General features: G+C 33.7%; 1 protein-coding gene across 2 annotated transcripts in view; it reads right to left on the bottom strand.

Annotated features, from left to right (window-relative positions):
* Nucleotides 1-17,391, bottom strand: part of CSMD3 (CUB and Sushi multiple domains 3) — a 1,221,727-nt gene that overhangs the window by 269,208 nt on the left and 935,128 nt on the right. For both annotated transcript variants that reach the window (XM_032858445.1, XM_032858446.1), the window contains 3 exons: nt 15,809-16,000; nt 7,648-7,786; nt 4,209-4,396 (listed from right to left, as the gene is read on the bottom strand). In XM_032858445.1, the coding sequence (XP_032714336.1) occupies nt 4,209-4,396; nt 7,648-7,786; nt 15,809-16,000 (519 nt within the window). The remainder of the gene's footprint in view (nt 1-4,208; nt 4,397-7,647; nt 7,787-15,808; nt 16,001-17,391) is intronic.

The raw sequence follows: 17,391 nt of genomic DNA, 5'->3' as shown, positions 1-17,391 counted from the left end.
GAAAAAGGAGTAGAAAGCACAAAATAAGATCTAAAAGGCAAATAAATATAGATGGAGTAAATTCAATGTACCAATAAAGAAAAAGTATAATTCCTATGTACCCAAAAATAAGTTTCCATAATATATAAAACAAAAATGGTCAAAGTTTTAAGGAAAAATAAAAAAAATAAGAATTACAATAATATGTCCAAGATTGCTCAACCAAGGTAATTTTTTAAAAAACAGTGAGGATATAAATATTTGAGAAATACAATTAGAGAGCTTAATTTAATGGATATATATAAAAACCTTCACCCATCAATTAAATGGTGCTCTTCTTGCCTGGCACACAGGAACAGGCATAATAATTGCCCATACCACAGGCCATACAGCATTCATGCCCAGGAATTGGAATCATACACATTTTATGACAGTGTAAGTAAACTGAAAATGTATAATTAAATATAGGTAGATACTAACTGACACTATTTCTAAGTAACTGATAAGCAGAAAAAAATCATAATGCAGTGGTATTAGGACAAGTTTAGAATGATTAATAATGAAGCTCTACACTTTTAAACTTTTACAAAGCAGGTAAAGTGATACTTAAAAAAAATATAGCCACAGAAGTTCATATTAGAAGACAACAATCTGAATATTAATAAGTTAAGTATTGATTTCAATAAACTAGAAAAAAGGTAAAGCAAATTCAGAGAAAATAGAAGGGAATAAATACAATGAATAAAAGCAATATTAGCACACATGCTAAGCAATGTTAATAAAAACACACAACACCAAATAAAGTAAGAAAATACTGCAAATATGTTTATCCCAATACAGTTGAAAACTTGGGGGGATGAAAATAATTCTTAGACAACAGACTTTCAAAAATCTAGGATAGAGGTGCCTGGGTGGCTCTGTGGTTTAAGCCTCTGCCTCAGGGTCCTGGGATGAAAATAATTCTTAGACAACAGACTTTCAAAAATCTAGGATAGAGGTGCCTGGGTGGCTCTGTGGTTTAAGCCTCTGCCTCAGGGTCCTGGGATCAAGCCCTGCATCTGGCTCTCTGCTCAGTGGGGAGCTTGCTTCCCCCTCTCTCTCTGCCTACTTGTGATCTCTCCCTGTCAAATTAACAAATAAAATCTTAAAAAAAAATCTAGGATAAAGTAGAAAACCTGGATGGATATATAACCACTAAGATTCTACTGCATCAAATCACCAAGTCCCTCTTTTTATAGGGAATTTCTAGCAAATGCTTAAGAAACAGATGATTTCTATCTTATACAAACTATTTCTAGAAAAGTAAGAATGCTCCCAAAGTTAGGGAGTTCATAATCTTGATCAAAACCAGAAAAAGATAATTATAAGGAAGGAAAATTATAGACTAACCTCATGGTAAGAGATTCAAGATAATGAATTTTTAATCCTTGGTAATAAGCCCATAGCAATATATACCATAATTACAAAAACTCAATATTTTAGTGTACTGAAATCAGCAAAGTATAATAAAAACAAACAAAAAGGAAATCACTTTTATCCTATGAATGTGAAGATGTTTTAATTTTAGAAAAAGTATAATAAAATCTACCAAATTAAAAGTTTCACAAAGGAAAACCTTATAATGTTTTCAATAGCTGATGAAAAAGCAGTTGATAAATTTCTTTTTAAGATTTTATTTATTTGTCAGAGAGAGAAAGAGACCACAAACAGGGGGAGAAGCAAGCAGAGGGAGAGGCAGGCTCCTTGCTGAGCAAGGAGCTCAATATGGGACTGGATTCCAGGTCCCCGGGATCATGACTTGAGCCGAAGGCAGAGGCTTAACCAACTAAGCCGCCCAGGCATCCTGCAGTTGATAAAATTAAATCCCATTATGATTAAGCAATTTTTAGTAAATCAGGAATGGAAGGGAACTTCTTAAAATTGACAAAATATATACCTAGATAGTGTAACATTTTGGATAAGAATCTCAATTCTGGAGTCCACTCTGAATCAAATCTTAGCTCTGCCACATGATTGAGCCAATTACTTAACATTGTTGTGTGAAAACTTCTACACTCATAGAGGTAAATGATTTTAATATGTAAATAACATTGAAATGTCCCCGAAAACAATGAGTCAAAAAAATGTTAGCCTTATTAACATTACGCCAACCAAGAATAAATATTATACTCAAAGATAAAACATTAGATGCATTCTCTTTAAAATCAGTAATGACAAAAAAAAAATCAGGAATGACAGAACAATGACTATCACTGTTTTAATTTGATGTGGTACTGAATATGTCGGGAAGCATATAGATTAGAAAAACTAAACAGTGAAACAAAGCAGAACTGACACTGCTGGCATAGAAAATCCAAAAACGTCCACAGAAAAATTATGATAACTAATGAAAGTTAAGCCAGTTTGCTAGAGACTAAGTAATTACAAAAATCCATGTATTAGCAACAACCAGTAAAATCTAATAAAGATATGATTAATTATAATGGAAACTATAAGACATTTAAGATTTAGATGAGAAAGATTTATAAAGAAAATTATAAACTATTACAGAAAAATAATGAGGAAGGTATGAGTAAACTGAGAGATATGTCATTATAATAGATGAAAAGATTAAATATCATACATCCTTCAATTTATTCTAAATAACTTATAAATACAATGCAGTCCCCATCAAATTCAACAGGCAGAGAGAATGTAATTCTAAAATCAAAATAGAATTTAAAAAGGTTAAGAGACACCAAGACAATTTTGAAGAAGGATAAGAAGGGGGTACTCTACCTTCCTCATAGCTACCTTAAAGTTATAGTGGTAAAACTAAGCTATAGTAGAATACTCATAATGGTCTGTCTAGATAGCCAGCTTGCTGGGTCCTGCCTGCCTGGTGTATTACTCTCCATGTAATCTTCCACATGGAGAGATCGGTATGGTGTTTAAGTTCAACCCTGCGTAAGACCAATACTTCCTAACCCATAGTTAGAAGGCCTAAACTTCTCCAGAGTCCTCTGGCTTGGAGCATTTGCAGAGAGCCCCAGTAAATAGCTGGCAACCCAAATCCTCACTGTCTGGTATCAAGCAGCTTGTAAATTCTTTCACTGACAAGGCCCTTTTCTTACTTTCCTCTGTAAGACAAGAGACTCATAGAGGGCTCAGCCTTTCCAGTGTAATGAAATCCACATCATGTCTATATCCACTAGATAACATGGCCTTGGCACGCATTCCCAAATTTTATTGGAGCTATTGGAGGATTCCAAGCATCTGTATATTGCTAATTTGTGAGTTTCCCTTTCCCTATGAAAACCTTCCTTAAACCATGCCATGTAAAGTTGTGGAATTAATCTTTACTTCTTTTGATAGACCTGAAGAGACATACCTCCTCTTCCATGGAAAATACAAAAGGAGTTTCAATTGTATATTTAATATTATATTTCTTAAAATAGGAATAAAGAGATCTGAAGCTAATATGACACAATTTTAAGGTCTGTCAGGTTGGATGGTAGATATTATGAAGTTTGTTTTGTTATTCTGTATAAACTTCACTTATTGAAAATATTTCATAATGAAAAAAAGCCAAGTGGTAATAAATCTAAAATATGTATTTTTAGTACTCAATGGATAAGTTGAGATAAATTATCAGTATATCCTTTTTGTACTCAGTTATTGAAAAAAATAAATTTTAAATTTAAACAACTAAGATCTATTTTTTCTCATAGTTATAGAATAAAAGTTAAGAAAAATGTATTTATAAACATCTATAAGCATTGTAATCCATTTAAATGCTTACAGAAATATTCTAAAATATTATAATTATCACTATTTTTTATTCTCCCTGTTCTGAATATTGACACATTCAAATATCTTTGGACATTTTCTGAAATGTAATTATCGGTATACTTTGTTCTCCTTATCACTGAGAGTAGTCTCCAAATAAAGATGAATCTTCAGCTTGAAAAAAAAATTTTTTTTTAATATTTTGTGGTCTTAGCCAACTACTACAGTATACTAATTGCTAATTCATTTGCCTGATACATTTCCTTTGGTAGTAATCTGGGAAATGCTAATTTCCTTCTCACTGATAGGAAAAGGCTATAGTGAGAACCCTTTTATAAGATGAATTGTAGGTAGTCTGCATTAAGAAATACACAGACAACTGACAATGGCCAATACAGAATTATTCTCCTATATAAAATAGAATCTAAATCATGTTGCTAGAATCAAATGTTCACATTTACCTTTATATTCTAAATGAAATCCAGTGTAACTAACAGATCCATCACTCCGAAAAGCCAAATGCATAGTATTGGAGCTGCTCTCTATTCTCTCTGGTAACTTGCTGTCTTGAAAACTTCCAATCAGCAGGCTATTACTGTCTGGTCCATCATATATATAGAGAAAGTCATAGTTAGGTTCTATGCTAAAACTAAAAAAAAAAAGAGAGAGAGGGAGAAAGAGAGAAAAAGAATTGGAATGATTACTGCTAAGGTGTTAAGTATAGTAGTCAATACTCATATATTAATTCAGTCAATATCTTTAAAAATAACAGACCCTGGCAATGTAAACTAAGTTGAAAATTCACCTGGCAACAAGACATTGAATATGAATATCAAAGCAGTGGGAAAGGGAAAAGACATCTTGATATTTTCAAATATTTCTAAGTTATCACTATGTCTACAGGGAATACAATGATAGTAAGGCAATTTCTAATGAAAGGGTATAGGATTTGGAGTCAAAGAGATACGTTGAAGCCTTGCTTCTGCCCTTGGTAGCTACATATCCTCATATAAGGCACTTTATATATGTAAAATCTGGAGGACAACGTCTATTTAAAAATCTTTCATCCAGATGTCTTGCATTATGAAAACACAACCTCTTTTTTCTTTGTCAATGATATTATTTGACTTGAACTTCAAAATTTACAAGCATATTTGCTGTTTAAAATTCAATTCTACATATCCGATTCAAGCAAAAGTTTGAAATGCAAAATTTACATTTAAATTACTCAAATGAGGTCCTGCACATTGTATTAGGTGTTCTTTTTTCCCAAAAGTAAATATATTTTCTTCTTTTAGAACTTGATGTAGGAGAAATCATACCAACACTCTGTTTGTCAAAATTAAATAATGTGCAAATAAGGACATTTCAGCATGTAAATTATTCAAATCAATATTTTGATATTCCAGGTTTGCCTTAACAACCTTCAAAAGTATGAGAATTGTCCCCTAATGATTACAGAACACAAATATTTAGAAGCATAAGACATGTAATCATTTGTCTATTACCTAGCTCATACTGTAGCAAAGAGAAGGATGGACTCAGTCGGGTCATTAAGAAAAGCCAAAAAGTTCATGATATTAAATAAAACCAGTAAAGCTTGCAATTGTTAAATATGGATCAGTGGAAAAATTACCTTGTCAAATTTCATCATCTTTGCATATAAATAAGAAACTTGTTAGGTAAGAAATGTTCTTTCCAAATCTACTGAGTTTATAGAGGTTAAATTTCCACAATTCTAAGTCTTTACTTATGTATGTAGAAAGGACAGGAATCCAGGTAGTTTACTTGTGCATAAACAGTGAAGAAAGACTGGTATGATACATGGTTTCCAAACTTTCAATAAATAAGGTGCCTCATAACATGAGAAATTTAGGGGACCACCACACTGTTCTATTCTGTTTGATTTATTCAATATCTATCTTCATTAAAGATAAATCAGTTAATTCCTCTTGATATCTTTTGGTAGAATGTAAGACCTAAATTTTGGTAATTTTTGCTGTACTTTAGGAAAAACCAGAAGATAAGGCCTTGTTTTGTTACTTATTACCCTTCTTCTGGGTCAAAACACAATATTTCTGAACTACTTTTCTTTCAACATTAAGATTTAATGAGTATTATAACTACCTTACCTAGGTCATTGTTGGCAGAATCACTCTACGCAAGTGCTTTATAAATGATACAGCTGTATGTATTATCCTCAGAAACCAAAAGCCTATTTAACAATGGAATGAAGCCCATTTGTTCTTAATTTCTAGTTTGGGCCTAAATAAGTACTTCAAAATACTACTTTGTAACTTCTTTAAAAATGAGAATAAAACAAAATCTTAGCTGTAATGACTATTTCTCCTGAAAAAAAACAAAAAAACAAAAAACAAAAGTAGAGTACATTTTAATAGTACATTCCATTTTATAAGGCAATTTCATAAATATTAACTTGGTCTTCTCAATAATCTTGTATAAGGAAGGGATTATAATTTCCATTTTCCCAATGAGTACACTAAGGCCCTGAATGTCAGTGATCTCCCAAGGGTCACATAATAAATGACACAGCTGGAAATCAAATTTAGGTCACATGTTTCATCTAATACAGCCTTCCACCACTCATTTATTAACTACAATAATTCCGTAAGCCCACTAAGGCCTGTATCATTCAAATTGACATTTCTAATGTCTGTACTGCCATTTCTTCAACTGTAAAAATGAGTATAATAACCTCAGCAAGTTGTCTTATAACTGGGTCCTGGCATATAACTAACATTGTCATCACTGTTGCTTTGTTACTACCAATTATCAATGTACTAGTACAAATTATAGAAATAAAAAGTCTGCATATGTGCACTTTTATAAATTTTTATGAGTTCAAACTGTTTTTAAACCTGGTTTCAATATATTAGAAAAAAAAAGTACATATTTAACCTTAATATTTTACATAAATACCAAGCAGCTTTAACACACCAGCAGGAGGGATTGTGTTATTAGAGCCAAGCAGATCAATCTTGGACACCTTGGAAGGTTAGGAACTTTTCTACTTAAAGAACTCTTTGAGAGTTGCTGATTCCTAGCCCCTCCCCTTGAAATATTAAGGGAAAATGTTAGATCAGGTTCTGTGACAATAGGTGTAAGTTCCATGTGAAGAAACAGGTTTATTCCAAAAAATAAACTATCCAAGGTAACACAGAATGTGGTGGCAGAGTTTGAGCTCAAAGTCAGCCACCTTCTTTCCCACACAGGAAGCTAAATCCTCTATTTCAGTACTAAACCTACCCAGCTACTGACATTACTGACAAATGTAAATTCTGGAACACTCCCATGTAAAGCTCTATCATAAGACAACCTATGCTGAGAAATCATATGGGAATGATGATGCATCTCTTCTCCATTAGCTTAACTTAATGAGATCACCATAAAAATAACAGGTAGAATACATCTTTTCACAAGCTGAAAGGTAATGTTGCACATATGGGTATTTAGATGCTACAAAAAGATTTTGGGTGGCACACAAATAGGAGAAAAATATCCTGGAAATATTGACCTTTCAGTCTTGAAGTTTGGGAAAAACTGCATTTTTTGAAGCAGCAATGGTAAATACAGGGAGAGAGGAAAGGTTACAAAGAGATCACATTTTGTGAAAGACAATAAACCACTTGACCTTTAACATGCTTCCTCTACACTGAAATCTCGTGAGGCGGCTCACCCACTAGCCTTCAAAACTACACTGGCATCTGGACTACTACAGAAGGCTGCAAACTGCTGATTGCTAAGTGTTAGTACTGGAATTAATGAAAATTAATTAAAATGTCATATACAGAAAAAAAAAAAAACTTTGCCTAGTGTAAATGCTAAGGTAAAATGACAAGAAAAGATTTTTTTTAAATGGGGAAATGTACAAGAACTCACCTGATAAATGCCAAGGAGATGACATAGTCTGTGTTGACGCTGATGGTCCAGTCACAGTCCCTGCTATGAGGATATGGGTGAGGGAAGTTTGGTGAAAGAATAAAGCCTGAAGATCCTGTTAAATTGCCTCCACAGGGTGCTTTAATTTAAACAAACAAACAAACAAACAAACCCTTAAGTGATTAATACAATTCATTAGCTATCAATATTTGTGTAAACACTACTCTAAAAAATTCAGATTTCATACACATCTGACTTTTTCTAGTATTGGATGGTTGAGAATACTGTATTGTCTTTCAAGAAAGACCATTAAGGTATTAAAGACATATGTACATAGTTACATTGAATTTATCTTCACTGGCTTCAAAAGACAAGAAGAAATTACACATGTACTTCTCCCTTTCTAATACTATTTTGTTTCATGTAAAAGATAAGCATTGGGTGCCTGGGTCGCTCAGTTGGTTCCGTTCCAGTTGATCCCGGAGTCTGGGAATTAAGTCCCACATCAGGCTCCCTGCTAAGCGGAGAGTCTACTTTCCCTTTGACCTTCTCCCCTCTCATGCTCTCTTTCTCTCTCCCTCTCTCTCTCAAGTAAGTGAATAAAATCTTAAAAAAAAAAAAAAAAGGTAAGCATTGAGAAGAAGGGTATAGATGGTTTTCCCATGGTTGCTAAGAACTAATATGAAGCTTGCAGGGAAAAGTTAGAAACAAAACAAAGCAAAACGAAATCTCTAATAATAAGTAGAATAATGGGACATGAGATACTTGGCTCATTTTCATGTCTTCCCTGGTACCTTTTAAAAATGTATTTATGGAGGAAGATTTTTTGACAATAGTGAATGAGTGAGAATAGATAATTATCTGTGAACCTACAGCTCTGTACAATAAAACACTCTTATACTGCATGTTTTCATCTCCCTAAATTCTAGTTGTCTGACTTGTTGATGAAAATAGACAGATACTACAGTTATTACAGCCCCAAACAAAGGTTTCTGTAACACTTCACTGAAGAGGTTCTAAAACGTGTCAGGGAAATTCAAAGAACACATTCTTTAAGGGATTATTGTTGAAGTCTGTGTTTAACAGTTTATGATCGAAAATAATATATCATATAGAATTGGCAGCTTCAGAAAAAATAGAGCCATGAAGATAGGGAGGACTCCAGTGGTAGAGTGGGACAGTGGGGATATAAATACACACACACACACACACACAAACACACATAGGAGAGAAAGATTCAGATCATGTTCTCATGATATCTCAGACATATAATCAGCACACCAACATTCTTATTTGAGTTTTAAAATTATAGTTTTCTCATATAAATTTTATCATTCAGTTATCAGACTTTTTAGATCCTTTTGACAGCATCAAGCCAGTTTTGGAAGAAGGAAAGTTTTGGTTCTAGCAACATTGCAGATCTCTGTTCTTTGCCTGAGTATAGATACGCAAAATCATCACTATAATTTGGTAATATCTGCCATCTAAATTATGGATGTCTGCTAGTGCATTTCTCCATGCCCCTCCACTACCCTTACCTCAGCATCTCAGTGACAGTAGATGCCTTTAGCCCCTACTCTACTGAGGATATTTATTTGCTCAGACTTAATTTATTCACCAGTGCTTACCTATTATCTGCACATCTTTGTAGATCTTATCAAATAATTAGACATAAATATGTCAGCTTTCTATAGTTCTCCCTCTTCAAATTTCAGTGTCTCCTAAATATTTCTCTCTATAATCAGAGAGTATAGATTCCCTCCTATTAATCAGGATAATACCCTCAACCAGGTCACATAATTACTCTTCCTTCTCTGGAATCTTGGTTCATTTATCACCTTCAATCTTTCTGGATTAATCCCCTTTGTCCACAGACATGTTCAGAAATCTTTCATCCAAAAAATAAAACAGAGTTCCTTATGACTGGTTTATTTTCACTTTTTTTTTTTTCAACTGAAAATGTTGAGGTTTACCCAATGATGAAGAAATGCCTTCACCCTTTTGTGTTTGGTTAAATGGTCTTACTGTGAGGAACCACGCTTCCCTGTATGACTAAGATAAAACTCACTTAGCATGTCTTAGGTAGGACCCTTTAAAGAAACTTCCTTATTTTCCTGTGATAAGACCCTGTAGATTCCCATTCTTTGACTCAAATGATTAGCTGAATTCATACTCATTAATCAGAATAACATGGTCATAACCAAACTTTGGTTAGGCTTCCATCCTTCCTCAGAGCCCCTGAACTCTGATTCACCCTCATTCTTGAGCCAGCACACAATACCTCCTGAGGACAGGGTAGGCTTGGAAGACATCATTCTCTGCTCTACTAATGGACTGAGCCACCCTTTCATCCCATTTCCCTATACCTGGTTCTTTCTAGTCTTATATACTCCACTGTATACAAGAAAAATCCCTTTTACCTAACTCTTGAGATGCTTGTAGATCTTAGGGTCACCCTGATCTCCCTATCACAATGATTCCCCTGACAATACCCAAACTGCAATAGTTCTTTATAAATAGAAGTCTCTCCTTATTTATGATTTGTTGTTTTTTTTGGTTCTTGTTTTTGTTTTCTTTTACGCTGACGTCTTTTGAAAAGGAGGTCTAATATCATTGGCTCTTTCTTCACCTGGGTGCTGTATTTACTTATAGGCAGACTAACATGATTAACAAAGCAGGTCATCACCAGGAAAAAAAAATCTCCAAGAAAAGCAGCAAAGTCTTCATCCTGAGAAAACTTATCTTTGGGTTTAAAATTGTTTTTCTTCTAAATTATATTTACAGAGACACAATAGCCCTTTTGTTGCTTATGGACTCTAGATGCTTTATTAGGTTCTTCGCACTTCTTGTTACCTCTCCAAACATTGCTATCTCCCTCAGCATATTTGCCCCCAACACAATCACTTCCTAGCCTAGCTTGGAATGCTTTTTGTATTGATTCATTTTATTTTTCTCGTCATATCTGCAGCCTTCCTTCAGGGTTGACTTTCCCCTTAAATTCACTCTCCTTGTTGGAATTCCACTTCTAATTTTCTTCTAGTGTCTTTGTCCAGACCTCAGTTTTATTGCAGTATGTGTCTTCTTCTACTTCATCTTATAATTGTAGTATTCTCCTGAGTTCTTTTTCTAGTCATCTCTGATTTCTGTTCTGTTACAATTTTCCATATTGACCATATCCAATTTTCAATTTCTAAGCCATATACCCAAATGCTCACTAGCTATCTCTACCTGATAACATACAGGCACATCAAACACAGAGCATCTGACATATCCAAACCTCAACTCAAATTTGTTTCTTCTTTTGCATTTCTAAGCTGTTTGATTAGTGTTGTCGTCCACCTATATTCCCAAGCTAGAGGTTTAAGGTTCTTCTCTTTTCTTTGCTTCATCCATGAGCCAATCCATCAAGAAGCACAATCAAGACTCTTCAGTCACAGATCCTCATAGATATATTTCAACCTATTCCTCTTCGCATCCCTGCTACCATATTTCTAGATCTGATTCTTACCTGCCTCCTGCAATGGCTTCTTGTCTCCCATGCCTCTGGCTTCCTTTAATTCATCTTTCTCCCAATAAAAACACCTACTCATACTATGCTTATGCATATAATTCTGCAGTTGTTTCACATCGCCTGCATGATAATGCCCCAACTCCAAATCAGTTTTTATGACCTGATCCTTGCAACCTTCCCAATTGTATCAACCACCACTCTAGACACATAATTTATGCTCAGATACTATCAAACTCCTTCTAGTTCCTGGCACATCTATGTGTTTGCCCATGCTATTCATTTCTGCTGAAATGTTTTTTCTCCTCTGCATGTATAGAACTCTATAATGTTTCAGGATTTGCCACTGCCTCCAGAAAGTTTTCCTGGAAGTTCCCAACCTGGACTCTAATTCAGCTCCTTCAACTTTCTCTCATATGCACAACAACCTCTATCTCCATCAATTTCCTCACCATATGTACTTAAATATTACATTCAGGTGTCTTCATTCATCATTAATCTGTAAGCTAAAGATTGTGTCTTGTATGATGTTTTAAACCTGGGATTCAGTACATACTACACATTCCATAAAAGTTTGTGAAATTGCTAGTGGCTCCTTGCATTGATTAAGAAAATAGTAAAAATAAATGGGATGAATGAACAATCTAATTTGTGCCTATGTATTTTGATAAAAATAATAGCATATTTTGCCTTTAGAATTTATAAACTTACATGTGAATTTACAAAAACTTACAAAAATATGTGTAATAATGGAAAATGTACATATGTATGTATATATGTATAAAAGACAGAGTGATAGCAAAATGTTGCGTGTGAATGTGTTTTTGCCCCCTCAAACTATGGTAGTGGCATTATGTGTAATTTGGGAGCCTAGGAGAGCAAATTTGTTTCAATTTTCCTTATCTTTCACAGGGAATATTGGCCCTTTTTTTTTTAAGATTTTATTTTATTTATTTGAAAAAGAGAGAGTGAGTAAGAGGGAGAGCAAGCATGAGCAGGGGGTAGGGGAGAAACAGACTCCTCAGCTGAGCAGAGAGCCTAACATGGGATTTATTCTAGGACCCTGAAATCATGACCTCAGACATAGGCAGATGTTTAACCCATTGAGCCACCCAGGCACCCTAGACTTTTTTATTGTCAGATGTATACACATGCACATGTCCATATATATGTTTATATCCTTTATCACAAAAGATATAGGGAAATTTTTTTAAAGATATAGGAAAATATATTACATATATTTTAAGTATCTTCTGGATATTTTCTATGACCATACTATAATTCAGGTATAAGATCATCTAATTTTGATTCCATTATTTAAGTTATTTACCAAAGTTTTCCCAATATAGTTCATTGCTATAGTTGATTTTGGAAATCCACAAAAGCCACTGAAACAAGCAGAGGTATTATCTGATGTTTGTGTATTCCAAACATTGAGTAAATAAAACTTTTCTTTGCCTTAAAAATACTAAACCTTAAATAGCACTTGAAAAATATATTTCTATTTTTATGCATCTAATCATCAAGGACCCAGAATAAGATTCTCCTTAAGTTGAATGGATTTATGAATTAAATTTTTAGTTAGGTTCCATGGAATTCTGACATAAATGATTTGTTCTGAGTGTTGTTTCTCACGAGATAGTTGCACAGGCAACTGTTGATAACTATTTCCCAATGCTAATTTTTTGACCCCATTTAGGTTTGTTTGTGTATACTAACTTTGCAGCCCACCCACACTAATGTCTTTGTTATTTACCTTCATATCTAGTGCTACTACTTCCCCTCTGGAAATGTCAAAGTAATCTTCACACTGTCAATTTTGTTGGAATGAATTCCATTAACTCTCTTAAAGATGACGTCCTTCTATATGGTACTTCCTTAAAGGCTAACTACTTCTATATGCAACCAAAATGCTTTATACTCCAGGGTCTGAGACATAGACTTATGGAGTTTCTAAAAAGTTCAGGGTTTAATCTTTGGCATAGTATTTCCAATCATGGAGTTCTTTCTTATCAGTTTCAGAGGTCAAGATTTGTGCAGTCTTAGCAATTTTTCAGACTTTTTTTTTTAGTTTATTTTCTTCTTCAGAGAATCTCTAATGCGTATCTTCTCCTCAAGCTATCTTTTCCTACCAAAAACTAATACACAGCAACGTAATTCATAAACTTTTCACAACCTGCTCAATTTAGGAAAGATTTAGTGTTTCACTATTTGTTCCCCTAGAATTAGGACTTGCAAGCTAAAGTCTTGTCTACAAATGGAATTTTATAATAGCCTATCACAAAACTCTTTCATCCTTTATGTTTTATATTTTAGTGTTTCCTAGAATTTTAATGCAAAGCTGTTGGATATTTTAGGATTCTAAACATAATAACACTTGACATTATATAGCCTTCTGGTAATTCTAATAAGCAACACCCTTTAACTAGTTTGAAGAATTACACTAAATCAAAAACTCCTACAGTAAGTCTGTAGTATTCTATCATTTCTTCTTTACATGAAGATTCTCTTTATAAGAGAGTCAAATTCCAATTGTTTAGAATGTGGTATTTTAATTTAATTGGATGTTTCCTAGGTTAACTGAATAGTAAACAAAAAAATGGAAAGTTCATTCTCTTTCTTTGAAAATGTTTCTTACCTGTATTTTAGTCCTTGTTTTTGTAAGTGTACTTATAGTAAATGTAAATTAATCAATGATTGATGATCTAGAATCTTGCAGTGGTACATGAAGAGCAACGTACTTGTGAAATGGAAATAATGAAGAGTAAATGGGAATATGGCTAAATTTGAACTGGTTTAAGCTATGCCCTTATTTTGCGCCTTTTTTTTTTTTTAAGTTTCTTTAATAAGCTTTTATCTTGTAATCTGTTTCATTTTCTACAGAAGTCTAGAACCATCATTACTCCCTGACTGGTTTGAGCCTTTAGATGTGTCTTGCTTTATGCATTAAGTGTTTTTAAAATGCCAGCATGTAAAAGACAGAAAATATGATGTGAAAATATAGATTTTTTTTTTAAGCTTTCACTTCACTAATCGGTAGGTTCACAAGAACAGGGAACTTCTCTCTAGTGTTTTACTGCTAAGACCTCCATATTTAGAACAATGCCTAGGACACACTGAATAACTAATGAATTTGAGCTTGCAACTCTTGCATGTGAAGTTACAAGATGGGGGTAAAAAGAATCTAAATTGAGTGCTTGAGTTTGTTCCCTTCTGATGAGGTACTAAACACTTTTCCTATAACCATGTGACTCAAAAACCACTATGAAATGATTACTGAAAATGCAATTATGATTTGGATATAAGTGAATAAAAATAAGGTTTTATTTCCTAAATGTGCTAGATTTGCATACATTGAATACTATAAGAAATACAATCGTGAACAAGGAATGAATGAAATTGGAATCTTCTCTCAAGTTGCTTACAGTATAGTAAGGAGAATATATAAAGAAAGGAGATTTTGAATAGAGAGAACATACTTTGGTCAAAATCTGTTGTAAATTCATGATGACAGTTCTAAAACACTTGAGGTAAATTGTTTCAGATAAGACAATTTTAATTTTAAAAACTTAATAATAAGGTTTTTAAAAGATTATACAGCAGGTTTTGTGCTAATTTTTCTCATGCCAATAGAGATATAATAGTATCTTAATTTTCTAGAGTCCAACTTGGAGAATCAAGAACAGAGCATGGAGGCAAAAGGCAGATAGAAGTATGAACCAAGCTGCTGTAAATCCTTAGATTATCAAAATAAAAACATATTTTAGTATTCATGAATTGAATGTAGAGCCAAAGCTTTGAAACTAAACTCAAACATAAGTTTCAATAAAATTTCTTTCTTATAAGAAATAGCTATCAGAGGGGCAACTGGGTGGCTCAGTGTGTTAAAGCCTCTGCCTTTGGCTCAGGTCATGATCCCGGGGTCCTGGGATTGAGCCCCGCATCGAGCTCTCTGCTCAGCCAGGAGCCTGCTTCCCTTCCTCTCTCTGCCTGCCTCTCTGCCTACTTATGATCTCTGTCTGTCAAATAAGTAAATAAAATCTTAAAAAAAAAAAAAAGAAATAGCTATTAGAGACACAAGATGAATTGGCCCATTTTATTTATTTATTTATTTGTTTGACAGAGAGAGCAAATTCACAAGTAGGCAGAGAAGCAGGCAGAGAGAGAGGGGTAGGCAGTCTCTCCACTGAGCAGAGAGCCCAATGTGGGGCTTGATTCTAGGACCCTGAGATCATGACCTGAGCAGAAGGCAGATGCTTAACCCACTGAGCCACCCAGGTGCTGAATTGGTCCACTTTAAATTCAGAATCTGAATCTACTTTTTAAATTTTAAAAGCAATGGGTAACTACATTTATATAGTAGGTAAGGGAAAATTTAGATTTTTCAAGAACTATAATGCTTAACCTTTTTTTTTTTTTTTTTTTTGTTTAGGGTCTTCAAACCATTGAGAATCTAATGCAATTTTGGACTCTTTCCTTAGGAAAAAATTATGATCATTTAAAATTTTGTGCATTATTTTGAAGGTTCATAGATTTCTGAAATCTTAGACCCTATATAAAACCATTCTAGTATACTGTTCTTAATAACATCAATACCCATTATATCCATTGTTTTATACATACATAAAATGTTAATTGTTCTTTAATTCATACCTATACAGACTGGAGGGCTGGGCTGCCAGAAGTATCGATTTTCTACCTGAATGCAGGTTATTCTTTCCTCTCCTTGAAGTTCATATCCTGGGTCACATTGAAAAACAACAGTGTCCCCAGGTTCTCGTCCATCCCCATTTCGAGTCCCATTCATGGGAACCCCTGGGTCACGACATGCAGTGGCAACAGAACCTATCAAAAGACAGAAACAAACCTTTAGTTTTGATGCTACCAAAATCAGTTTCAAAGTTCCAGACGTTACAGTTTAGAACCTTCCTCATATCTATGTGCTTTTAGAAATTTAACTTATAAAATGTTTGAGTCAATTTTTCAATCTTTACACAAAAAACTAATTTTAATTGTTTTTTTTTGTTGTTGTTGTTAATTTGTGTGCTAATTTGTTTCAAGAAGAGACATGACATTTTAGTAGCTCAATAATAGATTTCCTGAAAATTATTAGATGCTCTGTGAGAGACTACACAGAGGATGAAAAGAAAGCCACAGAGAGTTTTCTCTGCAACAGATCTATTCCATAAAGGAATTGTATCTAGAATATATAAAGAACTCTTCAAACTCAAGTGTGGTCCAGGGGGAAGAAGAAGAAAAAACATTCAATTAAAAAATGGACAAAAAACATTTCAATGAAGAGGATAGTGGATGGTACATGAAAAGTTTTGTTTAACATCATTAACCATTAGGAAAATGCAAATTAAAACTGCAATGAGATATTACTATATACTATCAGAGCAACTATAATAAAAAATAAAATCACTGAATGCTGGCAAGGTTCTGGAGAAAATGAAATTACTCATGCATTGCTGTTGGAAATACAAAATTCTACAGCCACTCTGAAAAGAAGTATGGTAGTTTCTTGTAAGACTAATGTGTTTACCATACAGTTCTGTAATTATACTCTTGTACATTTATCCCAGAGAGATAAGGACTTAGGATCACATATGTATTTATTCATAGAAGCTAAAAAGTAGGAACAACCCAAATATCCTTCAACAAGTGATTAGTTAAACTGTGTATTCATCCCAAGGAATATTACTCAGCAATAAAAAGGAATGACAATACACATGACAACTTAAGTGGATCTGAAAGGAATTATGCAGAGTGAAAAAATACAATATCAAATGGTTGCATACTGTATGACATTATTTATGTAACATCCTTGAAAAGACAAAAATCAGAAAGTTGAAAAACAGATTAGTGGGCACCAGAGGTTGTGGGGGGAGAGGATGGAAGGCAAAGATAACATGAGGGATGCTTGTGATGAACTATACTGTGTCTTTATCATGGTGGTGGTAGTCATACAAATCTACCTAGAGCTAAATAAACATAAACACACAGATATACGTAAGATTCATAAAATTTAAGTGACAGATTGTATCAAAGTCAATTTTCTGGCTGGGATATTGTGTCATATTTATGCAAGAAGTTGTCATTGCAGGAAACTGGGGGAAGAGTATACAGGGTCTCTTTATTTTTTACAACTGCATGTAAAAGTGTTTGAAAAAAAATAAAAAATCATTAGAGAAAAGGAGAGCAATATGAGGCTACTGTTCTTCTATATCCAGTAT

Source organism: Lontra canadensis, unplaced genomic scaffold (genome assembly GCF_010015895.1).
Source record: "Lontra canadensis isolate GAN:19392208 unplaced genomic scaffold, GSC_riverotter_1.0 scaffold15, whole genome shotgun sequence".
Lineage (NCBI taxonomy): Eukaryota > Metazoa > Chordata > Mammalia > Carnivora > Mustelidae > Lontra > Lontra canadensis.
This window is presented reverse-complemented; position numbering and strand designations above follow the sequence as displayed.